Source organism: Dicentrarchus labrax, unplaced genomic scaffold, assembly GCF_905237075.1.
Source record: "Dicentrarchus labrax unplaced genomic scaffold, dlabrax2021, whole genome shotgun sequence".
NCBI classification, from domain to species: Eukaryota; Metazoa; Chordata; class Actinopteri; family Moronidae; genus Dicentrarchus; species Dicentrarchus labrax.
This window is the reverse complement of record NW_026136716.1, coordinates 3624280-3651121: the sequence shown is the minus strand read 5'-3', so window position 1 is coordinate 3651121 and position 26842 is coordinate 3624280. Positions and strand designations below refer to the sequence as shown.

The 26842-nt window shown below is 38.9% G+C and overlaps 1 protein-coding gene across 6 annotated transcripts in view; it reads left to right on the top strand.

Annotated features, from left to right (window-relative positions):
• The window catches only part of LOC127378919 (inositol polyphosphate-4-phosphatase type I A), a 43375-nt gene that overhangs the window by 14109 nt on the left and 2424 nt on the right, over positions 1-26842 (top strand). For 2 of the 6 annotated variants that reach the window (XM_051428293.1, XM_051428294.1), the window contains exons 3-26: positions 1663-1900; positions 3257-3301; positions 3559-3677; positions 3988-4104; positions 4315-4394; positions 5120-5231; positions 5812-5902; positions 7078-7225; positions 7983-8113; positions 8255-8359; positions 8460-8568; positions 8876-8893; positions 9682-9868; positions 9977-10192; positions 11009-11150; positions 11731-11904; positions 12824-12856; positions 13693-13865; positions 15583-15706; positions 15822-15889; positions 16432-16631; positions 16776-16873; positions 17506-17618; positions 17883-18037. In XM_051428293.1, the coding sequence (XP_051284253.1) occupies positions 1795-1900; positions 3257-3301; positions 3559-3677; positions 3988-4104; positions 4315-4394; positions 5120-5231; positions 5812-5902; positions 7078-7225; positions 7983-8113; positions 8255-8359; positions 8460-8568; positions 8876-8893; positions 9682-9868; positions 9977-10192; positions 11009-11150; positions 11731-11904; positions 12824-12856; positions 13693-13865; positions 15583-15706; positions 15822-15889; positions 16432-16631; positions 16776-16873; positions 17506-17618; positions 17883-18037 (2864 nt within the window). In that variant the 5' untranslated portion in view covers positions 1663-1794. Of the gene's footprint in view, positions 1-1662; positions 1901-3256; positions 3302-3558; positions 3678-3987; positions 4105-4314; positions 4395-5119; positions 5232-5811; positions 5903-7077; positions 7226-7982; positions 8114-8254; positions 8360-8459; positions 8569-8875; positions 8894-9681; positions 9869-9976; positions 10193-11008; positions 11151-11730; positions 11905-12823; positions 12857-13692; positions 13866-15582; positions 15707-15821; positions 15890-16431; positions 16632-16775; positions 16874-17505; positions 17619-17882; positions 18038-20856; positions 26773-26842 lie in introns of those variants that run through there. The other 4 variants (XM_051428298.1, XM_051428295.1, XM_051428297.1 and 1 more) reach the window with 4 other exon arrangements.

The following is a 26842-nucleotide window of genomic DNA, read 5'->3' as shown; positions in this document are numbered from 1 at the left end:
TAAAGCCTTCAGGGAAACAGATCCCAAAAGAGACAAAATGGGGAGGAAACAGCAAAAATAAAGAGATAGATTTGGGGAGCACAAGATCATAAACTCCCAGAACTAGGAGGGAAAGAGGATGTAGAAGGCACATTTGAGAGGAGGCAGATGGACATAAAGCAAAGGAAGAAGAGAAGAAAATAAATGTATAAACCTGAAGGACCTAAGGAAACACCTACAGTCTCTTAGCAACATCAACATATGATGATTCTTGCTCTTCTGGTGAGCAGAAAATGCTAATTTGTAGGTTTTTTAAGTGGGTTGACACACAGATAAACACACTTGCTTTCCCATATACGCCAACACATACTGTACACTGATATATGTGCATGTTTATATACAGCAAAACATGTGCACACACAGACACAGCTCAGTAGCATGCCAACAGATCTCACAGCGGTGAGTAAAAGGCTGCTTTCTGTCCTCTCACAGGATGCGTTACTGACAGATTTTAGAACTTATTTATCAGTTTGAAGCCTTAATTAATGTCCTCCACTGCCTGTTTTATAGAGTCTGATGTGTTTTGTGCAGCATGAGTGATATATAGATAAATATTGTGGTTGTTCAAGGGGTTTTTAAACCTCTTTAACCCTGATTACACCGCTCTGTCACAGTGTCTCACAGTTTATTTTCCTTTGTGCATAAAATGTGAAGATTGAAGATATTGAGCATACTTTTTATCTCTATCTGCTACTGCAGCTTTCACATTAGTCAAAAATGTTGCTAGGTCCGACAGTGCGATTCCTTTTTCTGTCATTTAAGATGCGAAGATGATGAAAATAATACCCTGTTGGGCTCAGCAGAGGTTTGTGTAGAATATGAGCACAGAATAAGAACATAAAATAATGAGAACCAGAACTTCAGCTGCTGTCTGTGTAGGTGGCAGATGTGAGTAAAGATCGGGTTACGTGACCTTGTAAGTTGCAGTTCGTACTTTCTTTCTTGTCTGCTTTGTGTTTTTGTCTCTTGCCGGCTTTGTACCTTGTCTCACTTTCTTTACCCGGTTCCTTATTTCTGTTCTCCTCAGGCTTCCCCCGTCGCTCCTGTTGTAGGCGTTCAAATGGCACATTAGCATCACTGACTACGTGAATTCATTGGAATTCATATGCGGTTGAAGCCACACTTGGTTTTGTTTTTGTTTCTTGCCAATACAGTAATAATACTGTTGATTTTCATGCCACAAAGGCCATTTCATATGTGATCCATTTTGTGTTACAAGTTCCCATAAACAGGGCCTTTCACTTTCACTCAGTCAAAAATATGTGTTAAATATGATATTTTTGTTTGATGTTTTGGATTAGATGCCTCTCTGGCTTTCTTTGTCTATTTGTGCAAATCGTACTTCTTTTTTCTGACTTCTTTTCTTTTGCTTTATGATTTCAATGTACAACTATACAAACAGAACCATTAACTCCTGCCATACTGATCCTGAGTTTTTGATGCCAAAGAGCGAAGGAGGAGGGAAGTGTTGCTTCCTGGCACTGTTGTTTAACGTCTCTTGATACATTTCAAGATACTTAGGGGATTAAGCAAATGTTGACCTGAAGAAACAATGTGAAAACCTGTTAAATATGTTATTTTAATCCAACCTCCCTCCCTCTCTTCTTCTCCCGTTCCCTTTAGAGAGGTGAACCGCTTTCTAGAGCAACCGTGGATCCACGCAGAAAGAGGGGCACATCACATGGGAGTGCGTGACTGTGTGTGTGAGGGTGTGTGTTTAGGCCTCCTGCCGTCGCCCGCTCTTCCCGGACAGGCATGGCGGGGGGCAGAGAGCGCGGCTCCCGGATACAGAGGCCGTGGTCGGTGTACAGGGCCAACACATTCGAGCTGTCCAACGAGATGATCGGCTTGGCTCTCGCAGGTGAGGGGAAGTTGATTCTCCGCAGAGGTTTTCTGAAAAATAAAAACAGACATGAAAAACAATACTTTACTCAAAACGCAAAAATAAATAAATAAATAAATAATATTAAAACGAACAACAAGCTGTATTGAGAAACATCAATTTACCAGTATTTCCAGTATGAATTCATCTGCCCATTGATTAATTGTTTGATCTGTGAATCTTTTATATATTTTATTTTAGATCATTTCTAACATGCTTTGTGTGTGTGTGTCTCTACATCCAAGAAGTGCTGTACAGCCCCTGTTAATCTCAGTAAGCAATAAACTTAATAAATACAGCATAATAATCAATATTTAACACAACAACACAAGAGATGCCCAGTATAAATACAGCACGCCATTAATGTTAGCCACTTGCAGCACCACTAAAACTAAAATTAAACACTGACACACACTCTCTGCTGGCAGTGTGTTAAACTTGTGTGGGAGCCAATGGCCTCTTCAACCACAGTTGCCCTGAAGCAGACCATAATGAAGCCTGAGGGCTTCTCATCATCTGTCATACATACACAACATATCCCACTGAGAATCCGTTGAGATTACAGTTTGTTTTAGCTCCTGTAGTGACTATTAGACCTCCGAGGGAAAGAGATCAAACTGTAAAATGTTAGGAGGATCTATTTCATTCATATTCATATAATATTCATCAGTGTGTAATCACCTGAAGATAAGAATCGTTGTGTTTTCGTTACCTTAGAACAAGTTTTTATTTTATAAATAGGAATTGTTCGGAAATACTGGAAAAAATGTGACGTTCCTACTGGTTTTCATCATAATTTCATGCTGTGGCTAGTATGGTTATAAGAAAAACTGTTTAATTCTGTGTGGTATTACAAAGTCTTAAATTTAACTTTGTGAAACCTGCAGAAGAACATACTACCCTCTGGTCTGTCCATAGGTTTTACCTCACCATCCACCCTGAATGAACATGTTCAGGGTGTTCAGGGATTGTCAGTTTTGATGTTATTGTTTTCTAAATACATTTTAAGCTCTGCTGTTCAATTAAATGTATAAAAAAAAGGACGACCACAACACCATAATTGACAAGTCTGATAAAACCGCTGCTAGTGGAAGAAGTAGCAGTACCACAGATTGAACTAAACTAAAGTTATCACATAAATGTTGTTGTAAAAAGTACAATGTTTGCTTCAGTTGAAGTACAAAATAGCATAAAATGTAAATACTAAAGTAATGTAAAAGTACCTCCAAATTGCAGTTAGGTGTCTCAGGCAGTTTGGAAATTGATGTTTTTGATGTGTTGCGGTTGTTTTCTTGTGATATCTAATGCTTGTTGGGACTCGCTGGTTGTTTCCAGGAAACAGTCAGGACCCAGATGAGCCTGTGATTGAGTTCAGTGTGGGTGAGTAACATTCAAAATCAATCCATCCAGAGCAACTTGAACTCATCAATAATTCATTGGTCATCCATGATCATATCAGTCCATCTTTTATTGCCTTTCAAGAGAATCATCTTTAGATAGTTTGTTATAAAAGTGAAAATAATAAGCCATATAGTGAGATAGCTAGAGAGAAACATGACTGTGATGTATTAGAGGATTAGGAGGGTTTCAGATGCCTCTTGGCTCATTTAGTGTCGACTTATGTGTTTTCCATCCAGCCTGCACAGACCTGCTGACTCCTGCTTTGGATCGAAAACCCAACAGCTTTGTAGCAGTGAGCTGCACAACACCACCGCAGGCCTTCTGGACCAAACACGCCCAGACTGAAGTCATCGAGGTCAGATTCTTTAGACTCTCAGTCCATCTTTTATCGTATGACATCAACTGTCACATCAGGCAAAGAAAAGCAGAAAATCCTTTAAAATCACTGATGAATTGTTTCGCCTCTAATTCTACATTTAAAACACAGATTATTTAAAATGTCAAAATTCTGTGAAAATGAGAGTTTGATGAGTACAAAGGAACTTTTTAAACCATCAATCACCATTTACTCGGGAGATATGTCGCTTAAGCTGATCATCTTCTCAAGTGTTAATGAAACCGGTCATGTCATTGAAGTCATGCTGATTCACTGCCTCCGTCCACAGGGCACCAGTAACCCCATCTTCCTCAGCAGCATCGCCTTCTTCCAGGAGTCCAACATCAACCAGCAGACGCAGGTGAAACTGGCCGTCTACGACGTCAAGGACCGCTCGCAGGGCACGGTACGATGCAGCGCACTGACCTCTAAACGTCTCTTTTAATTCTGACAAACAATGTCTGCGCTTCTTGTTGAGTTAAGAAGAAATAAATAAATAAATAAGATAGATATATAGATACTTTATTTATCCAGAGGGAAATTCAAGATAACATATATACATACATATACATACATATAATAACACATTATTCATATTGTCTTTCTGTCTTTTTAGATGTATATGTTGGGCTCAGCACTTTTTCCTGTGAAGGAGTTGTTGCAAGAGAAAAGCCACAGATTACAGCTGGAACTGAGGTAACACACACGCACACTCTCTCTTCCCCTCTCTCTCCTCTAGCTTCTTCCTGCTGTATTAAAAAGTAAAGTTTATTCATTTTATACAGTCATACATATCGTGTAGTCATGCTGAGATGTAACTCACGTCTTTTAGCTACTTAATAACAGTATGTTCAACAGTATGTTATCACTGGGGTGATGATGTGTCTCTCAGTAGATCATTCTGTTCTTTGTCAGATATAAACAGTTTTTTCCTTCTTGACACTTTTGCATCTTAAAAAGTGGTCTATAAGAAAAGGTGGTTTACATTTGTGATCCCCAAGATTAAACCTAGTACTATTAAACTGTCAACCACAGGTGCTAAAGATCCAAAGAGTGTACAACATGCTGTACTTGTAAAAAAAAATACAGGAAATATTCAACACAAACATATGTTCTACCTTCCTTCCTCCCTTTGCTTTAAATATTATTCCTGTGCAAACAAACAGTTTAGTTTGCAAGAATAAAAGGATGTAAAATAAGATTTTTGGTAGATTTTTTTAAGTTAAGGTACTTGTTTCTGCTTTATATAATTGTAAATTGAATATCATCAGGGGTTTTTTCACAGTTTTTATCTGGTATTTTATAGACTAAACCATAAATTCAAAACTATTTACAGACTAATGGATAATATAGATAATTGTTAGTTACAGCAGTAATACACTGATATGAAAAAAATGAAGTAAATGTGTTCCATTCGACAGATCAGCGGAGAACCAGCGGGTGGGAAACGTCACCATAGCTGCCTGGCAGATGGAGGAGAGAGCGGATCAGAGGATGTCAGTCGGCCGGCTGCCAGACAGCATCAACGGGCGGGTAAGAGGCGCTGGGAGGGACACGGTCCTCTGGGAGTATTCGGTTTAAGATTTATAACACAAACATTGTGAATAAAGGAAGCAAACTCAGGGGTTCCTAAACTTTTTCACACCAAAAAAACATTGAATGATGTGTCTTGTAATCCCTCCCCATTTTTAAAACTGTAGGTAGTTACATAAAAGGTATGAAAAGTATTTTATGTTGTAGGTGTGAGTTCATTTCAAATTATTTGTGTATGCCGTTGATTTGGATATTTATTATATAGTGAGTCAGTTTTCCAGCAAATGAAAGCCACTCTAACCTAATGTAAAAGAAAACTGTTCATATGTGTCTCTGGTGCTTCCTGTTCGTCTGTGTCTATGTATAGTGCTGTATAATTCAACAAAACTCACTTAACCTGCTTTATGTCATAATAAACATGTCACACAGCCTCACAGTGCAGTAAAATGCTTCATCGTAGCGGATTTGTCTTTGTGTGGGAGCGCTGTCAGCGTGGTTAGAGTGTGGCGTAGGTGAGTGTAGGCCTGAAAGAGTGGACAGGCAGGTGGAGGTGGTTGTTAACTCGCTGTGTGTCCTGTAGACAATGCTGCCTGTTGACGAGAGCCTCACCGAGTCGATGGGAGTCCGAATCAAGTACGCCTCGCTATGCAAAGACACCCTGCTGCGCTCAGGTATGACACCTCCCTTGATGCATGTGAGTTAATGGATCCATCGTCTTGTGTTTTCCTTTGTCAAAAACAGTTTTTATGCTGCTTTCACATGCCTGTAGGAGTTTCTGACTTCTCAGCTGCAAAAACAGGCAGATCAAGTGTCATTGTTCATGAAAATCCAACACCAACACTAGACATAAACAAAATGAATCCATTACAGAGCCAAGTTGAAGAATTCAGAAGAATCCTGAAGTCTGTGGCTTTAAGTCTTGTCTGCTTTTTTAATTGTTTTACATATGTAGCTGTCTTCAATAAAAATATCTCACTTACTGCTGGCTTATTTTGTGCCTAATATGAAGTTAGAAGAAGCATTCTTTGCATAAACTAGTACAATATTGCACCTTGAAAATATTATTTCATCATTTATGAAAAGATCTCTTCAACAACACCCATACAATAATCCCACATTGACCAGAAGTTAAATAATTAGGGAATGAGTGAAATAGATGAGGACATAAATATTGATAATTTAATGAAAGCGAACATTTTTATCATCCAGGAAATAAAGTTTCCCGCCACCTGTTTTCCTCCACTTCCCATCCTCCACCTCTCTCACCCGGCTGGCTCCATGTTTACCGATACATCAGACCGTGAATCTTATTATGAAGTAGAAATGTATTGATTGTCACCCACTAAGAGGGAGGGATCTGTTTACCTCGGAGATCTCTTGCCGATCCAAAAATAAGAGGTTACAGTAGCATTAATAACATGTGCATTATAGGTGGGCATCCTTTTTGTTTAAGCGTCTGGCAAAAGGTGAAAACTGCACTGTCACAGAGTACAACTAGCCAGGGTATCATGTTCTCCTCATTTTGTGTTTTTGTTTTACTACTTGCATATACGTTTCTGCTGTTTATGTTGTAAATGTTATAACACATTTCTTCTTATTTTGTGTGATAGTTATATCACTCTATATGGTTAAATTGCTATAACTAACCTGATACATGAGTTCAGTTCATGCATGTTATACTCCTAAAACTAAACAGAAAATAGAACTTTATTAAGAACAGCTATCAACAAATATCACATCATTTAAAATTAACTTAATGCTAAACCTAAAAAAAAATAACTGAAAAGTCTGATTAAAGCAACCAAATCCACTGAACTGAATTCAACTGAATTTTCTGTGGTTTCAGTGTTCGGAGGCACGATGTCCAGGATGTACCGCTTCCCCACAACTGGTGGGAACCACCTACGGGTGCTGGAGCAAATGGCTGAGAGCGTCCTGTCATTGAACATTCCCCGACAGTTTGTCAAACTGCTGTTGGAGGAGGACGCAGCCAGGTACAAACACTCACCTCTAACATTTAACTTAAGCCTCTTGTTGCAGCAAAGTCAGCATGGATGTGCCAGTGTGGTTGCTAGTTTTTATGACTTTTGAAATATTATTTCTAATACACTTCATCTGAAAATTACATACATATGAGCACATTTTTGAGCAAATTTATCCCCCTCTTCCACCTAATTACTACTTTTCCCAAAGGGTTTATATACAGTACAAAAACTGCTACTAGATGTCACACCAGCATGTCAGAACAAAACAACTGGATGCTACTGCCCATCAGGCTCCATTAACAAAACCAGGAATTTTACTGTAGAAGATAATTGTAAAACAGTCTTTGTTTAATGATTAATTTACCAAGTTAAATGTGATAAAAAATCACTGCTAAACCCCCCAGTAATTTTACCTTTCAGATCATCGTAATTCCATTCAAACTGGACAGAGACCAAATAAAACTAAACAAAACAGTCTTTGTTAGTCTTTTCGCTGTTCCAACAATCACCAACTCTGGTTTGGTGGAAATAAATCCTTAATTCACCGGCATGGATGAGAATAACAACAGTTTCACTCACTATCCTTAAAGTCAACAGTTGCAGACAGAGGGACTTACAAATGCTCGGGAATCAACACAGCGAGACGGGGTGTGACGTCATTATCTGCTCAGGAAGCCATAACTCCGCTATATATTTGCTATATTAGTGCTCTAAATTTCATATATTTCTCTCTCTATAACCTTTAACAACTACTTTCTGTCTCCAGGGTGTGTGAGCTGGAGGAGCTTGGAGAGTTATCCCCCTGTTGGGAGAATCTGCGGCGACAGATTGTTTCTCAGTACCAGAACATAATACTCGCATACCAGGAAACGCTGACGGACCTCAACGACTACAGAGGTTAGTGTTCACAGAGATTTCTTAATTACCATCACATACAGTAAGTTTTTATAACAAGCTCCAACAAAGTTTCCTGTTCTGTTTGTCATATACAATTATTTTGCCCCGTTCTTCCCTCGCTTTCTGCCCACTCCACATCAGGTCCATCGTTCAAAGCCAGTAACCTGAAGGCAGAGAGGAAGCTTGAGTTCATGCCAACCAACCTACACGTTCAGAGGATGAGGGTGCAGGACGAGCTGGGCTTTGGTGAGACATAAGAACGACCAAATGAACACTCCATGATACCCAAATACTCACACTTTATCAATTATTAATTCAAAACACCTGTGGTTCTCTCCCTCTCCAGAACACACATATGATGTGGTAACAATCGGGGCTCCGGCGGCTCACTGCCAAGGTTTTAAAAACAGCGGTTTGAGGAAACTCATCCAAAAGTTTGAGGAGGCAAAGAAACAGTAAGTTGGAAACTGACCAAAAATGTCCATCTCGTTGGAAAATAAAAGATAAACATTTGCATGTTTTGTTTTTTTCCCTCAATCACAGTGATATCTGCTCTCCTCTCCTTTTTTTTATTCATTATTTTACTTACAGATTTGATCCATATGAAATTGTTTTGTGTGAAAGATGTATCTATTTTGATTTGGCTGCCCTGAAGTCAGTTTTACATTGAAAACAAAAGAATGCATTGTTTCAATTGCATTAATTCTGCAGTTCAGTTCTATGGCTTCCTCTTAATTTTGTTTTTGTTACTTTTTTGATCAGCGTATATGAGGAAGGATGGTGAGTTGTTGCACTGCTTTGCTTGTTTTCATTTGTTCGTACACTGTTTGCCTCTCACTGCCTTGTACCACCACAAAAACATACTTTCACTGTTTCTCTGAGTTGTACACAAATTCTAATGATTTCCAAGCATTGTGGATGAACTGGTGAGCAGGTTTAGGGTGAAGGAATGTGATTTGCAAACACTTGCTCTCATATGACATCACATAGCTTGTGTAAACGGCAACACATAATGACACGTGATGCGTTTGGTATTAACAGTGTTGTGTTTGAAAGAAACTAAAATGTATGTTGTCCTCAACCAAGCACACTTATGTATGAAACCTAGATATTTTATGACACAGTACACCAAGTTTGTTGCAATACCGCTCATTCTGTAAATTCAGTCATAGCTGTTTTCGATTTAAAAACATGCTGACCTTAAAGACAGGAACTAAAATTCTATCTGAATTTCTAAAGTGAACGGTATCACCACCAGTCCTGTTTATTAAAGTCAGTCTAATGTTGTCTTTGTGTTTACCTGTAGCATTTTCCTAAGCCACTGATTATTGTTGAGAACAGGCATGTGCATGCAAATGCTATGTTATTAACAAAATAGTATTTGAAAGACATATAAAAGGACAAATAACAATTCTTCTCCTCATTTTTAAATCTATTTAAAAATCTATAGCCCTTAGATGGAGGCTCTAAGAGTCAACAGTAAATGTTATGAGGATATAAGAGAGTGTCGTCAGCGTACGTTCGGATACAGACATGCTGCTAAAGCCACATGTCTCTGCTTTCTGTAGCAGCGCACTGTCTAGCTCACAGTCCATCGTCTACATACCCCAGGACATCGTCCGGGCCAAAGAGATCATCGCCCACATCAACACGCTGAAGACTCAGGTCAGCTACTACGCCGAGAGGCTTTCCCGAGCTGCCAAGGATCGATCTGCTAGCGGACTGGAGAGGACACTCGCCATTCTGGCTGATAAGGTATTTTCCTTTTAACACCATTTATCATTCAAAAGGACTTCTGTTTGGGAATGTTATTTTGGACTTCCTCATTAGATATATAAAGATTATCCTTTTCCTCTATCTCAGACTCGTCAGTTGGTGACCGTATGCGACTGTAAGCTGCTGGCTTCAGCCATTCAGGCCCTGAACGCAGCACGGCCTGAGTACATCGCCTCCAAAGCGTCTCCCTCCGCTGACTCAGAACAAGTAGTCCTCCGTAACGACCAGGACACACTGCTCGCCAAGTGGAGCGGTCGCAACAGCCGATCCTCGCTGCATGTTGACTGGCATGAAGAGGAGTGGGTCAGTTAATGAGTTAGTTAGGAATCATCAAAACTGGCTGAAAAGGTTTTATATCAGTTTTAATGTTATCTGATGTCATTCTGACACAAAGTTGGGTCCCATTTAGATGTAAACTTATTACTTTCATGTCGTCCATTTTGAATTTTTTTCATATTAAGATTCTTGGCTGTAGTCCGTACTACAAATGTTAAAAATGTTGGGAAGAAGACTTAAAACATTTAACAGATTCCCCTCTGAAGGGTACATTAGACACAATTGTATCTTAAGATTCCAGATAAAGGTTAAGATTTTAAGATTTTTTTTTTTAATACGTTAATATTAGTTATACAAGTAATATATTAGTGAATCTAAGCAAAAGACATTGGCTGAAGAAGACTGTGAGATGTGTTAGTAAGTGGATCTTTGTACTTTGTAAAAGATGTATATTTATAAATGACAATATTTGAATTCATTAATATTGTTCAGTGTTAATTTAGTCTGGTTATTGTATTTATAAAGTTGTATTCCCAGAAAATGTACTATAACATAATTATTACAAATTATATCTTTACTTCCAGGCAGCCTCAGGAGAGAGTTTGTAGTTATGTAATGAGGTCAAAGCGCTACATTCGCTTGCATTACATAATTCTTTGTTAAGCAAAATTGTGGCATGCTCACTGATTTGCATACTGATCCGATTCGTCTCATCTCTCGTGCAAATGATCTGCCCTCTGGCTAAGTTCTCTTCCCTGCTGTAATTTCTCTATTAGCTCCTCAGCCTTTTATTACGTAGTTCTGAAAAATTTAGTACATTGGCGCGTGTCTGTGTCCTTTCAGGAGAAGGTTTGGCTGAATGTGGATAAGTCTCTGGAGTGCATCATCCAGCGTGTTGACAAGCTGCTTCAGAAGGAGAGGAGACCCAGCACCAGCAGTCAGGACAGTACACAGATTGACCTGCAGGGAGGCGCCGCTAAGAAAGGTAACACACACAAAATGATACTAGAAATGTGAAAAATAATTCATGTTTGGGCAGAAATCTCATGTAGCAATCTTCTGCTACATGAGATTTATTTGGAGTGCCTTTTGTTTCATTTCCTATTAATGTGAGAGAACATGTATTTATTAATGTTTTCTGGATGGCAGTTAACTGTTTTAGGCTGAAATAAGTTTTATATGGACCAAAATGTTCTCTCAAGTCACTAACGTAGGTATTATTTGCAGTTCATGGTCACATTTTACAACATACATACAAACTAATATCAATCTTACAATTTTACTTTGCTTGCACCTTATTTTTAATTTGTGTTATTTATTTTTGTTCTCTTTGTTGACCCCTTTAACATGAGCAAAATAAATGATGTTGGAGACTAAAAAGGGAACAAATTAATTGTAACTTTTAAAATCAGTTTTCACAGACATTCAGCAAACAAATATATTTATTCAGAAAATATATACAATTAATTTATAAAAAATAACAGACAAACTTGATATTTACAACAAATTGACACTGAATACATTTAAAAGTATAAATTAACACCACTGTGTATGGCTATGAAAAGGTGAAGGAAAAACACGAGCTTTCTGGATCAACCCAGGAAATATATCACAGGAATCTCCATCATTACCATCATCATCGTCATCCTCACCTCCACGATCATCATCACCACCACCATCCTCTTCCTCTCCTCCTGCTCTCTCCTCTGCACGTCCTCCCAGCCCTGAACAGGAATCCTGTAGGTTTATTTAATTTATTATTTTTGTTTTTGCTTCTTCTGTAACCACTCCTGTTTTCTTTTAATCAAATCATTTTATTTAGTTCGGGATACTCGAGTTACAGCTTCGATGAGATTGATGGGTGTCACATTGTGTTAAGATATCATACATTTATCTCTTTTTAATCTCATCTGGCTGAAATACAATAGGTATTTTTAAAATTACTCATCCCTAACTATAAAAAAACTAGAAAATCTAATGTGAAGCATTTTTTGTTTCGTGTGCAGTCTTTGTTCCTGTCTTTTTGGTCCGTCCACAATGTTGCCGCATTGTTGTAGCCATAAGCAGAAAATTAGGAGTAGCTTTTTTTTCTTCAGCTTTGCCGGTGTAAGTTCTGCTGTTGCTGCTTTGTGGCTGAACACAGCCAGCCCCTCTACCAGCGGTCGTATCTGAGATTTTGTGCTTACTATACATGTTGTACTGTACCAGGGTCACATGTCTAACCAAACTTTTAACCTTAGAAATGGTGCATACAGCTGAGGCAGTTCAGAAAACACCCACCGAGGACATTTACGATTAAACATGTCTCTTTGGATCTTAAATTTTGGGCCTCTGCTTTGGAGCTCTTTAATGACACAACTAAAATATCAGGTTCATTATCCACTTTGTTATTGCAGGTTGTCTAGTAAAAGCAGTTGGTCTGTAATGTGCTCCTTCGCCCTTTTAGTCTTTCTGTTATTAGCAAGACTCGAAACTGTGATTTGGAATTTTAAGCACCACCATTTCAATCATCAGATCAAAACTTCTAATATAAGCTGAATGGTTTTTGGATAGATCTTTGACCCTGGTTTGTAGTGTTTTCCATGTGTGTCTCTGCTGGCCTGTGTGGCTTACAGCGCCCCCTAATCATGCATGTTGCACCTCCATCCCCTCTTCCAGATGGAAGCCCCGGTGCTGAGGAGGCGTACCCAGGTAAGAGCTTCTGTCCCACCCATGCTTCTCTGCCTCTGTCCCCAACTCTCCAGGACTCCGGTCCAACAGTAAATCTTTGATTATCATATGAAGATTTGAGAAGTGTAACTACAGTTCGATTGAATTCTTGATGACCTCCAGACAAATGATGTAATAATCAACTCTTTACGACAGTGAGAGTTAATTTCTGTTTTTTGTGTTTTAATTGAAGTTTAATTGAAGAATTTCCTCATACTTTAAGTGTTGTTGGAGTAGAAGTCAATGTTTGTCTAGAGGACAGAATTACTCTTACTTTTCTTTTTTTTAACTGCTATTAAAATGAACACCACATTGTAGGACAAGTCTGATAAAGTAAAATCAAATGCTTAAAGTTAGTTTAGGGTTTGGTTTAGTGATTTACAGACTTTTGGTTTTGATTCTGCTCCAACAAGGTTTTTTCCCTAAATGCATCTTTTAAGGGTTTCATTTCTTCTTTTTAAAATGGTTTGTGGTAGTGGTGGCTTGTTGTATTCATGGAAAGGGCTAGTGGGGAAATATATGATAAAACCAAAATATAAAGGAAATATGGCGCAACTTGTCCTGGAGCTTCACTGAGGGGACTATGCTTTTGCTTTCCCTGTTGTCTCTCTGTTCTGCTGTTTTCTGTTTCTGTCTTAAAAGACCTTATAAGATCATTTAATACAGCATTATTTATACTAAATATTAACTGAGCTAATGTTGGATTGTATTGTGTGTTTGTGCAGAGGAGGAATTTGTTAAGAGTGCTTTGTTTAACCTCTATAATGCATTTATCTGTCTCTACCTACACTTTCTCTGTCTGTACGTGTGTTTCCCAGGCGAGTGGAGCGAGGCGTTGTACCCTCTCCTCACCACGCTCACAGAGTGCGTCGCTATGATGAGCGACACGGCCAAAAGGTCCATGGTCTTCCTGCTGATGCAGGACAGCGCCCCGACGATAGCCATGGACCTGTCGCTGCAGTACCGCCGCGACGTCGTCTTCTGCCAGACGGTCAGCACACACACAAACATGACATTTATTCGCCCACACACATTTACACTCGTACAAACAGCTAATGTGCTCACCCCAGAGTGACTCACAGCGATAAACAGCTCATAAATCAATAAATAAATATTACAAAACTGGAAGGGGGGAAAGGTTAGTGCTAAGTTGCTTTTCCATGTTTATATGACTATTTAAACAAAGAGCGAGGAAAGACAGCAGGATGAAAAAATAAAAGAAGACGGAAAGAGAAGGAATTTCTTCACTCCTACTCTGCTGTGTTGCCGGCACAAACCTGAGAGACGCTTCGGGTCTTTGGGGCCAAAGTTAAAAAGAGGATGTACGTCCCAGAGGTAGTCGAGATAGTGGATTATTTTCTTACAACTTGTTGTTTTTTACAGCCTCTTATTTTTGTAGTTTTGGCTCTGTTACAGTCACAGTCATATTTACTCAGCAGGTTCAGTGGAGATATTTTAGACATCTCTGCAGCTTCAGTTGCACAACAGCAATGAGTCTGGTCATAAGTTTAATCACGTCAAGTTAAACTTTGGTATTTTTACTTTGGTAACATTGCACTCAGCCATAAAGACATAAATAGGGTCCAGCAAGAACAAAAGGAGCCTAAACACTCAAATCAGAATTAGAGCTAAAACAATTATTCACTGACAGGAAATTAAACATAATCCCAATAGTTGTTGGTTAAGTTCAAGCTTAGATGTTAAATATTTCTTAGTTCCAGCTTGTGAAATGGGAGGTTTTGCTGATTTTCTTTGTCTTGTGATGATAAACAAAATATTTGGTGGTTTGGGACTTCGTCACTTCTTAGATGAACTGTTGAACTATTTGTCCAAGATAAATTACAAAACACATCTGATCATCTCCTGCTGTCCCTGAGCTGCACAGGATTTCCTTTACACACGAATGCACAGAAACCAATAACATGCATTCACTTATGTAATCTCAGAAGCAGCAAAGCTTTACTGCGTCTAAATATAAATCACAGGACACGATGCAGTTAAAAAACTGCATGCCATTAATGAAGAAGCTTTCATCTTGCAAATGGATGCAGTTTAGACAACAACAAAGTTAAAAGGTGTTACGGGATTTGAAGATAAATTCATTTTCATCCTTTAACGCAATGCTGTGAAAGATTTGGTAAATGTGAACGGCTGTACACGTGCATTTGTTAAGATTACATTACTTATGATCAGAAACTAACGAGTCGACAACTTTGCTGACAGACAAACATCAAGCGCGTGCAACAACACAACAAAGAAAGCCAGCTAATATCACTGACTAGTCCAACAGCAAGAAGGCCAGCTCGCCATCACAAAGCTTTTAGTGTCTCATCTGACTGACTGATGATTTCTGAGGACATCATTGTCATTAAAGGAGGGTAAAAAAAACTGAAAGCAACATATTATTGAGCAAAGTTTAAATTCCATATGCCTTCTAAAGTCTTGTTTGAAATAAGCTCCATTATCAGTCAGTACAGTGAGTTTTAAAAAGCTGTCAGCTGACTGTGATTCTTCACACAAGGTTGACTGTATCATTTTGTCACATTTATTGATGCATGAATCAGCTGAACTCCGACTGTATACAGCTGCAGAGGGTTAAAAGCAGAACTGATGTTAATGTGTGTGTGTGTGTGTGTGTGTGTGTGTGTGTGTGTGTGTGTGTGTGTGTGTGTGTGTGTGTGTGTGTGTGTTTTGTTTGTGTGTTGCAGCTCACCGCTCTCATCTGCGGCTTCATTATCAAACTGAGGAACTGTCTCCGTGACAACGGATTCCTCCGACAGCTCTACACCATCGGCCTGCTGGCTCAGTTTGAGTCCCTGCTCAGCACCTACGGTACACACACACACACACACACACACACACACACACACACACACAGAGGCAGGTTTCTTTCAATATTAGACATCCACAGATTGTCACCGTTAACCGTGTGTGTGTGTGTTCCCAGGAGAGGAGTTGGCCATGTTGGAGGACATGAGTGTCGGCATCATGGATCTTCGTAACGTCACCTTTAAGGTAGGAACTTTTAATCCTGGTTTTAATTCTCTCTTCTTTTGTGGGTTTTATTGCCCTAATTTAGTTTCTTGTCATTTCTGATTCTGTCGTATTTCATTGTTGACATTTATTAACTTTAGACCTTTTGTTACCCTTTTTTTAAACGTCTCTATTGAGATTGAAACTGCAGTGTAATTACAATATTTTTATTAGACCTGCTACAATGAATCAATTTTGATAACTGATTAGTTATTTGAGCCAAAATGAAATTGAAATTCAACTCTGTATTCGCTTCTCTCCAACTTTTCAGCTTTTTATTAGTGTTCTTATGATCAAACTCTTTTATAAATAAATGACAGCATTTTTGATTTTCAGTATAGTGCAATTATTCCTGCCTGCCCACTAAATAGCAGACAGAGGAAAGACTCGATATTATGTATATTTAAACAGTTAAAGTATAAAGAGAGAAAGGAAAAACAGCAGAAATTGTTTAGGAATTATTAAAGACTAAAATATTATTTTCTTCAAATTTCTTTGGCCTTATATTCATAAACTTTCTCCAGGTGACCCAGGCCACTGGCAGCTCCGCCCCTGACATGCTGCCGATCATCACGGGGAACCGGGACGGCTTCAACGTCCGCATCCCGCTTCCGGGAACCATGTTCGACGCGTTGCCGCGGGAGATCCAGAGTGGTATGCTGCTGAGGGTCCAACCGGTGCACTTCAACGTCGGCATCAACGAGCAGCAGACGCTGGCTGAGAAGTGAGTGAGTGGGAGAAGAAAAGAGGAGGGACGTTTTTCTGATATCTAAGATACAAGTTCACAGTTTGAGCAAGATTTTGTGTAACAGATGACAGATGAATTTGGGTTGGTCGTCAATTAAATTTGTTTCTCTGTGTTGTTCAGGTTTGGAGACACGTCCCTGCAGGAGATCATTAACCTGGAGAGTCTTTCCAGGCTAAATTCATACTACGAACAGTTCAAAGAAGTCCTGCCTGAGGACTGTAAGTACTACAGTGTACTAGAGTTCAGCAGGGAAACCCCTTTTTCCAGTTAGGGCAGTTAAAAGTTAAATATCTTCAGTGGTAGAATTAAACATACATTTTAGTTTCCATTTTATGTTCATACTTCAACTCCACCACATTTCAGAGGGAAACATTCTGCTTTTTACTACATTTATTTGACAGCTTTAGTTACTTGTTTTATTATGATTTTACTTATAAAATGCAACACATTGTTAAAAATTAAACCAGTGTTTCCCAGAGACAATTCCCCTCTAAACTTGTTACATGGTTCCATTTAAACAAATATATGAAGCCCAAAGAGACAATATTTCACAAAAAAAGTAATACATAAATACAAATTTGTGGAGCAGAACTTTGTTTTTCTTCTTTCCTTCCCCTTTAATCATCTCACAACCCCTCAGATTTAACTTGTGACCCTTTTGAGGTTCCTCTGTTTTGGGAACCACTGGACTCAACTACATCAGTCACAAACCCATTTTTAGGCTTTTGATACTTATGGTACATTTAACTGCTACTTCTTATTTTTCTTAAGTATTTTTACATTGTGTACTTTTTTTTATTTTTGCTTTTCCCTCACATCATACCCATCTTCCCCCCCAACAACCCACCAGGCCTCCCGAGGTCTCGTTCTCAGACTTGCCTCCCAGAGCTGCTGAGGTTTCTGGGGCAGAACGTCCACGCCAGGAAAAACAAGAACGTGGACATCCTCTGGCAGGCGGCCGAGGTGACGTTTCACACTGGATAGAATTTAATATTATTTCTCTTTAAAACAAAAAAACATCAGCTAATGAGCACAGTCACCTATGGTGTGTGCTATATATAATACAGGTAGAAATCTTAATGTGATAAAATTATAGAGATATATAACAGGCTGGTAGGTTTGATAACCACCAACGGGACATAGTCTGCTTACAGCTGAGGTTATTTTAAAACTACAGACTATCCCTGTTTCCCAGTAGCTTAAATATTTCTTCCCTCTCCGTTTCAGATCTGTCGCCGGCTGAACGGAGTTCGTTTCACCAGCTGCAAAAGCGCCAAGGACCGCACGGCCATGTCGGTGACCCTGGAGCAGTGCCTGATCCTGCAGCACGAGCACGGCATGGCACCGCAGGTCTTCACGCAGGCCCTCGACTGTATGCGCAGGTAAGACGCCCTCGCTGTGCCTGAAAGGACAAAAAAAGCAGACCTGGGCAAAAAAACCAACAAATTCCAGCTTTGCTTTATCAGATTGGAAACTTACAGATGCATATTTGTTTCTCTTGAACCTGCCAAAGGTCCTTTACAGGTTGAACAAATCCACTGACTCTTTGCAATAAAAAGAATAATTAAAAGTGATATAAAATCACTAATTTATTTAGTGTGAGGTAAAAAAGGCTCTTTAAACATGTAGGATGCCAAATTATTACTTTATTATACACTGTGTGTATCAGCTTAATGTGGAGAAAAGTCTTTAAAAAGGTCAGAGGGAAACAAATGTGTGGAAAAGGATGTTTTTTTGCCCATGTGTGATTTTGAAAAAACTATTGCCTGCTTTCAAACTGGCCTAGCGTTGCTGGTCCACCTTAAAGGGGATACTTGAATATTTTGAAATTCAGTTGGTTGCTTTCTTTGCCAGACTCTTGTCAAAAAGGTTTGACAACATTTTGTTGCTCCTCTTTTGGAGACTCCAATGTGACAAGGGTCTGGAGAAGAGAGTTACCTAACTGTTATTCAAATGAGAGGATCCTCCTTCGGTCGTGTGTTTTGGTTGCTTGTTGGTCCGTCTGTACGTCTTCCTGTGTCTGAGTCTGTTCCGTCTGTACGTCCGTCTGTCCATCACTGTCGTGTCTTTCCTTTTCTAAAGCTACACAACGCTGTTTCAGTCTGAGTTGCCAACAGAGTGTTTTTTTTTTTTTTTTTTTATTTGATTTATCGAAGCACTTGACATTCTGTCGTCACCTTTTCTTTTCCTTCATCCCTGCTTTATTTTTTCTTTCCCTTGTTCATTTCCACAATATGTCCGAGTCCGCCTGTTAAGAAGTTATGAAGAAAGATTTAGTGAATTGCTGCCTTTTTATTTTAAAAGGTCGGTGCCCCCAAATTACAAAACATATTCGCCCCTTTACCTCTTATGGTGAGATTTTGTCAGTCCAGTTTAGTCTTTATTGTTTTTCTGCATGGGAATTTGGCCTGCAGCATGCCAAAAACATCCATACAAAAGCAGACACATCCTTCAGTTTAACAGCTTAAACAGAAATATAATAGAAAAATATTCAAATAGAAAAGAAGAAAACATAACAGAGTCTTTTTGGTAACTTTGCCCAAGTGTTCAAAGCGTTTCTTTTATGTTGCCACTAAGGAAACACACTGATCGCAAGCATGTGAAAGCAACACATTTCCAGAAAGCACGTCATTTAAAATGCTTTCCAAAACATGTTTGATACAATTTTCTGGTCTAAAAAAAGACATTTTGTACCAAAAACAACAGAACCGACACCATAAAAGACAGCAGACGGATACATTAAGGTGTACTGGGATTTATATCTCCCCGATAGAGTTTTATTGATTTTGGTCTACAATGTTGCAGCTTCCTGCAAATGTCGATTTTGTTCTAGAGGGCGGAAACCGTCCTCTGCAGCTCTCGGAAACAGAACATAAGTTTATCCTCGAGTGTTTGTACCTTTTTTTTGTGTCAAAGAAAGTTTTGTGTTCTCAGTTTTTATGTGACTTTATGTTGTAAATATTCTGTTGTAAGAAGATGTAATCACACCTGTCTCGTTTGTACTCAATAAAGTTGCACTCCCACACACGATACTCGCATGATACGACATCTCTTCACCTTTTCCTCCCCTTCTTTTTCCTCTCCTCACATCTCTCCCTTTTTTCCTCCCCCTCTTTCTGCCTCATCAGCCGACGAGCATGAAATTAGCTTCTGGATCATTTTTGACAGTTTGATTTATTTCAGTTTGGAACGGATTTGAGCTGTGATGCATGTTTGGAAAAAGCTTGAGGAAAGTGTAACGCTTGCCCCCGAATTCTCCCTTCATTATCATTTTCCCCTCTTATCCACACATCAGTTGAAAATGAATGTGAACGGACAACACACCCTTCAAATTGTAACATTTTGAAGTTAAGCCTGCACCAGTTTACTCACTGCATGTGAATTTTGTTAGTATTTCTCAAGTGCTCCTACCAGCTTTCTCGTTAGTTCGCAGACAGATTTTTTTTTTGCAAATGACTTCAAAATTAGACTTAAAGGGTGTTTTTCCACTGTGCATTCGTGCTGGTTTTCCTCCATTTTTCCCTCCATTCCTTCCTCCTCCTTCGCCCCATGTCTCAGAATATATAAACATGGAGAGCCATTGCTGTATTTTCTTATCTTCTTTCCCTTTCTGAAAAACGTCTTTCTTAATTTTCTCTTTTTTCTCTTTCTCCTTTTCCTCTTCCTCTGTTTCCCGTTTGTTTGACATTTTTTTGCGGGATTGTTTTTTTTTTATTCTTTCTGGTCTGTTTGTGATTCACTTCCATTTGTTGTCACTACCATATGATTTTTATTACTTTCATTATTTTGATGTCTCCCCGTGGAAACCGCTATCTGTCATCGTGGCTGTGCCTTCTTTCACCGGTGTCACCTGTTAATTTGCCATTTCACCTCTGTGCATGCCATCTGTTTGTTTTGGCTTTGTTTGCGACACACACTGGCCTCTTCCTTCCCTTCCTTCCCCGCTTCCTCCTTGCAATCTTTTATTTTCTTTCTTATTTCCTCCTAACACTCCCCTTCCTCCTCCATCTCTATTCTCCCTAATTGCCCTTATACTTTTTCTTCATCTCTTTCCTTTCTCCTCTTTTATTTCCTCCCTTCCCTTTGTTCTTTTTTCTTCCTTTTCAACCACTCCTCCACCTACCTCCAACCTTTTTTTGCTGCTCCACACCTCCTCCTCCTCCTCCTCCTCCTCCTCCTCCCACCTCCCGTGACTCGGCAGTATTGGGACGAGGGAGGGGGTGATCCAGAAGAACCTGAGCGGCTTGCTGCCGGTGCGTGACTTCCGGCTGGACCCCAGCCTCCTGTACTCGCTGCCCCTGCTGGCCCTCAGCCCCAACCTCCTGGTGGTGTGGATCTTCCTCAGCGTGGCCTATTTCCTGGCCAAACTCCGCTGCAGCTGAGCGGCCAGCGTGCAGCTCTCTGCCAGGAGCCACAGTGCACAACGTCCTTCGTTTGTGAGGAGGAGTGGGAATACTCCACACGGACTCCTGAGGGTGTTTCTGAAACTGTGCCACTGTCCTGTGAGTGTGTATGTACACACTGCCCCACCCTGACTAAGGGCTTACCACAACCGATGCCCCATTTATCAAGTGCCAAGCCCTGCCCTCTTTTTTTTGGTTTATGGACGATGTTTCCAGCTTTGAAAAACTGCACATGGTTAGCCTGGGAAAGTGTCGTAAACATACAGTTATCTTGTCTCAATACTGATATGATGATTTACTTCACACTAAGCTTGGCTAAATCTAAAAACTTATGTGTGTTATGTTTTCCGGTCATTTTCTTAAAGATCTCTGTGCACACAGAAACTTAATTGTAAAAAACTAAATCTCTTCTTTTTCATCGTTTTCTGCTCCACAAACAACAAAACTGCATCACAACCAACACGTAGTCAGTGGTGGGACAGAGTCTGATTACTCTGCTGGGTCTCAGATGGGTTTTTCTGTTTCTGTTGTCAACCAATCAAACAAGTCTTATAAGACTTAGAACAATAAATACAGGTTAAGGTTGTAGTCCTTAAGATTTCAGTCCTGGTTGAGTCAGCGACAACCACGGACACCACTCGCAGTGACAGATATATTGGGTTTCCTGTGACTGCTTCACAATAAAAGCTACCCCACGTTGCTGCTTCACACTTTTAATGTGAAAAGATTTTTTTTAATTAAGCTGGCTTAGTGTGAACTTTTCACGTCAGTAATGTTCAGATATAAAACATTGTGGTCAGCTAACTGCTGTATTACAAATGTTCAAACCCAGACACAGAAACCGTTCTGGATGAGTGTAACTACTTACAGGATGAATAAGAATAATGAGCAGACTCTCGAGCAGCATTCACATTTTAAGTGGATAGCGCCCTCTAATGACCCTTTATCATCTGTGTGGCTGCTCTGTGTTAATCTTCATTGTTGTAACACAACACATAGAAAATACAAAGTGACAGTTTGTATGTTTGTGACGCACAGGCCAGAAATGACACCACATATATATATATATATATATATTATATACAAGTCTTGCTTTCACTGAAGTGTTCCTGTTGATCGTAGCCATTATAAAGGAAAGTGAGTTCTAATTTAAGCTTTGCACAAACCAGCTAGCTTGTTGCATTCACCATTGTCTTCCATGTGCTTTTGCACCTTACAAGCTAAAGCGGAGGAAACTCTTTATTTACGCTCACTTTGGCTTATATATATTTTTTCAGGCAGTATTTTCTCTTTTTTATTTGTCTTCCTGCTCTCCTAGACAGTCGAAGGAGGTTTTTGTTCAGCATGTGCACTTTCCAGCAGATCTGGGTCAGTTATTATCACTGATTCTGTTTACAACATACCTATTTTGACTCAAATTCCCCAACCTTTAGCCTTTTATTGGGATATTTTAACCAACAGTACCGGGGTTAAGAATGACAATCACTTTCTTTTTACCCATACCTCAGAATAGCAGATAAATTGAGGCTAAATTGAAGTGTCTGAAAACTTTAATAACCTTGTTTTCTCAGACGTACATGAACTGAACTCAAGTCAACACTTCCACCAGACTAAGATGATTATACCAGCTCCAATTCAATCAGAACTGTGCTGCATGAACAGCATTTCTTGCCTTTAACACTCCCTACTCATTTAGCCGAAAGTATTTTTAAATACCATGCATTCCTTGTATGAGCAAACAAACAGACCAGCGCTCAGGGATCAGCCCCCCCCGTGAAAACATGCATGACTTGTTTCCTAATCAGTAGGAGCTGTTTGATTGCCGGCCAGTATGTGCCATTTCCTGTGTAGCAAGTTGTAGCAGAAACAGGCAGCTGAAAACAACGTTATCCATCAATCCCTGCATGTTATGTAAGAAAAATGATATTTGACCTCGTCATGGGAAGGCAGCAAGAAAAAAGGGAAAACAATCCTCCAACTGAAGATAAAGTTCCCGTAATAAATAAAAAAGTGTAATAGAGCAAACAAGTAGAGACAGTTAAATGACCTGATAATAAATTCTTAAATTCCTCTTTTTCTTGAAAGGCCCTAAATCCATGATTAGTCCTGTGAGGACTGTGTGGGCTCGTACAGGTCTGCTCAACCAGAAGTAAAAACTCAGGTGTGGGTGTTGCTGCAAATTGCTTCAAAACCGGTAAAAGAAATATATATGAACAAAGATTCATCTGAATTCTGTGGAGCCTGCAGTCAGAATAAATATAGACATTTATGTTTACATTTAATTAGTCATTAACACATTTATGAATTTAAAAAAAACTACTATGTAATAATTCATTTTACATTATTAACTCACAATGAAATAAATAATGAAGTTAATTTATTTAATTCACAAAAACATGACATAACTCAAAGAGCCAGATGTTTCTCCCCGGCGTTGGTGGTCCAGTTCACCATTGTTTTAATTCAATTTTAATTTGAACTCCCTTTGATTTAAAGTCGTGAATGCAACTAAGAACCAATCCAGTGGCGTATTCCAGGCTTCATAGCATCCACACAGTGTTGTTAAAGCCAGCTCTTATTACAGCACCTGCAGCATAATGACGTCCAAAAACATTTTCCATTTCCAGCTCTGTTAGTAGAGAATAATTCATGTGACTCACTCAAGTTTAAAGGTTACCTGTGGAGCCCTTTTCCACATTTCCCCTGAAAACACATTATTTCTAACCTTGAGCTGCCCTGGCCTGGCTGAGGTGTTATTTATGGGTTCAGTTCATTTGTAAAAGCAGTGACATGTTTGATGTAGTCACTGTTTTAATACTTTTTCACTCCCTGAGATTGAGCTTCTGCCTTCACCTGCCCCAGAGGCAGTAGCAGCCAGTGATGGCACTTCTTTAAATTGGTCCCCATGTGGCGCGTCAGATACAGTCAGCCAGTGGTTCGACCCACATCTGCTCCTGAAGCTTCTCATGCCGAGTGCAGTGGAGACGAGCTCCGTCTCGCCAGCTGACACCGTTGAATCTTTTGTATTTTTAAGGACGCAGTTTCTAATTGGGTCACGTTGGAATGTATGATTGCAGGATATTCAGGGGAAATGTGATTGATTATGCAGTGTAGTGTCGTCTGTTCTACACCCTTTTAGAGCATTTATATGTTTACCATAAACTGGTACAGATTGCAGCTAAAACAGTTAAAATTAGCTTTATAGAGTGGAGACGTGTCGAGTCGAGGTGATGAGTTTACTTTGTTCGTAGTTAAGGTGAATGAATGAAAGGAATGTATCCATGCTTGTGCCAAATGCTCCAGTCAGGTTTATGTCAGGTGAATTCAGGTTTGTAGGATCTGTGTTTGCAAAGAGATTAAGCCAGAAAAGATGTGACGTCTTTCTCTGAATATAGTCCACTTCTATGTTAGATTATTTAGTTATTAGTCTTGTGAATACGCTTTACTAACCTGCAACTATTATTTTTTTATGATTGATCTTCCGACTGTTTTCTCAAGTGATGAATTTGTCAAAAAAAAAACATCAGTAAATTTGCACTAATTGTTGATTAATTTACGGTTGTGACTAACAACTCAAAACAAATTGTTTTCAAGATGCTTTTGCTTACAAATCATGCACTTATCATAGAGTTTGCTAGAGAGCATGTGTTATATATTTTATTTTTTACATATTTCTGAATCAGCTGCATTATTTTTTAACTAAATGGTCATATGTGGCAGTTTAGGAAATATAAGAAATCCTTCCTTGGAGTAAAAAACAAGAGTTTTCAGCTTCCTTTGCAGATTGAAAACTTTGCATTTAATAAATCGATTTCTTAGCCTGTGAAACTAAACGAAAGCATCAGTCACCTCCTCGGAGTTTGGAGGCTCCGTCTCATTAAGATCGACCCAGTATGGAACTGGATCAGACCAGAATAGCCTCCTTTGGGAGTGTAACATGCTCTCGTGACCCCTAAACAGTCAAACACACACACTACAGTATAATGATCAGACATACAGTAACGTCTCAGTATTCTTAAATGAGTTTGTATTTAGAAACGTATTGTGAATATTGACATTTACACCTCAAACACTTGAGTGCTGCTACACAAGACTTCCTGAAAAACAGTTGAAAATAGAGTAATTATTAATTATTGGATGCTCTTATTGAAAAAGGAAGGTATTCGCTTTATCGCCAAAAGTTAGATGGGAAAAAAATTGGTGCCCACATGTGCTGAAAGGCAGCTTTTATTATTCATGGAGAGAGAAAAGTTTCCTGTTTACTGTCTTTAGTTAAACTGACAAGTTAATTGGCTCCTAGCTCGCTGGTTCCTCCCAGGCGGCTGTTGTACAGACGTGAGAGTGGCATCGATCAAGAAAGTGCCCCAAATTCCTCCTTTAAGTTATTATTCACTACTTATGTCAGTTTAGAACTACCTCTGTGAGACAGAATTAAGTTATATGTTAACTTAAAGTTTATTTAATATATATATATATTTATTAAAAATGACACCTAATGTGATTATATGATCAATGAGCAGCAGGGATGTGAGGGAACATCAATTATTTTATGTACAATGATTAAAATAAATGAAAATCTGAAAAATAAAAAATAATATTTTCAATTACTAACACACTTAATCATTAATTCCCCATACTTATATGTGTAATAACAGTAAAGTGCTTCCTAAAACTATGAATTAAAAACTCATATCATTGACCTTTAAAAGAGAAACATCTCAATCTCTTTTTCTTTGTTTCTTTCCTTTTGTTTTTGTTATTCTGAGATCAGAGAATATATTTATATTGTACATAAATTGTATTTAAAGATGCTTGTAATGCCTAAATGCTAACGTTTGCTATTGTCTTACGTTATTCCAAAGCAGAGTATAAAGAATAATCTATACAATGTGATTATTATGCTTGTGCCATAACTGTCATGCTGTCGTCACTTTACACCATAGCTCAATATGTCCGTGTGATATTGTTGTAATATGCAGATTTATATGTTTTTGTTCATCCTGACTGTTAATTGTTTTACTTTAATCTCTTCTCGTGCTTAAACTGTTGACATAATAACTACTGGCAGATACTTTTAACCCTCCGAGCCCTCCTGTTAACAATAGATATGATATTATGTGAACAGGTTGTTTGTTAATGGTCACGTTTAACATGTTAATTGAGAATAATTGTGTCACTGGGATCATAATTACCTCCTGCAAAGTGTTATTGTGTTAAAAGGAAGTTCTGGAGAGACGGTTATCTGTAGTGCTGACAACACAGTGGATTTTTGGGGTCAATATTCAATTTTTAGTCAAAATTTTAAAATTTTAGATTCATTTTTTCAATTTTGTTTTGTACAGAAAGTGTATAGGAAAGGTTATTTATAATAATAATAATATTTTTTAGTATTTAATTCTAAAATCTGACAAAGATCTCGACTCATATTGGTTTAGTGCTTCTTGGTGTTACAGTAACACCTCCTCAGACAGATCCCAGGTCAGCAGACAACAGAGAATCTGTGACGTTGAACTGTCTTTTGTTTCTCTTCCACATTTGGCAATCAGTGCTTTTCCTCAGCAGCAGTTAAATATCCAAGAGCTTTAGCCTTGCTGCGCCCCATGTTGCTCTAAATGTACCACAAACCCAAGAAAACCTCCAGTCAGTGTGTCCCTGAACGCCACACTCCTGCTGTAATAAACATCTTCTGCACCCACCTGCAGAACATAAACGGACTCCGGTGGTACTTTGTGGTCTTTAATGTCCTTTAATGTCCTTTTTTATTCTTTTTTTTTTTCCCTCAGC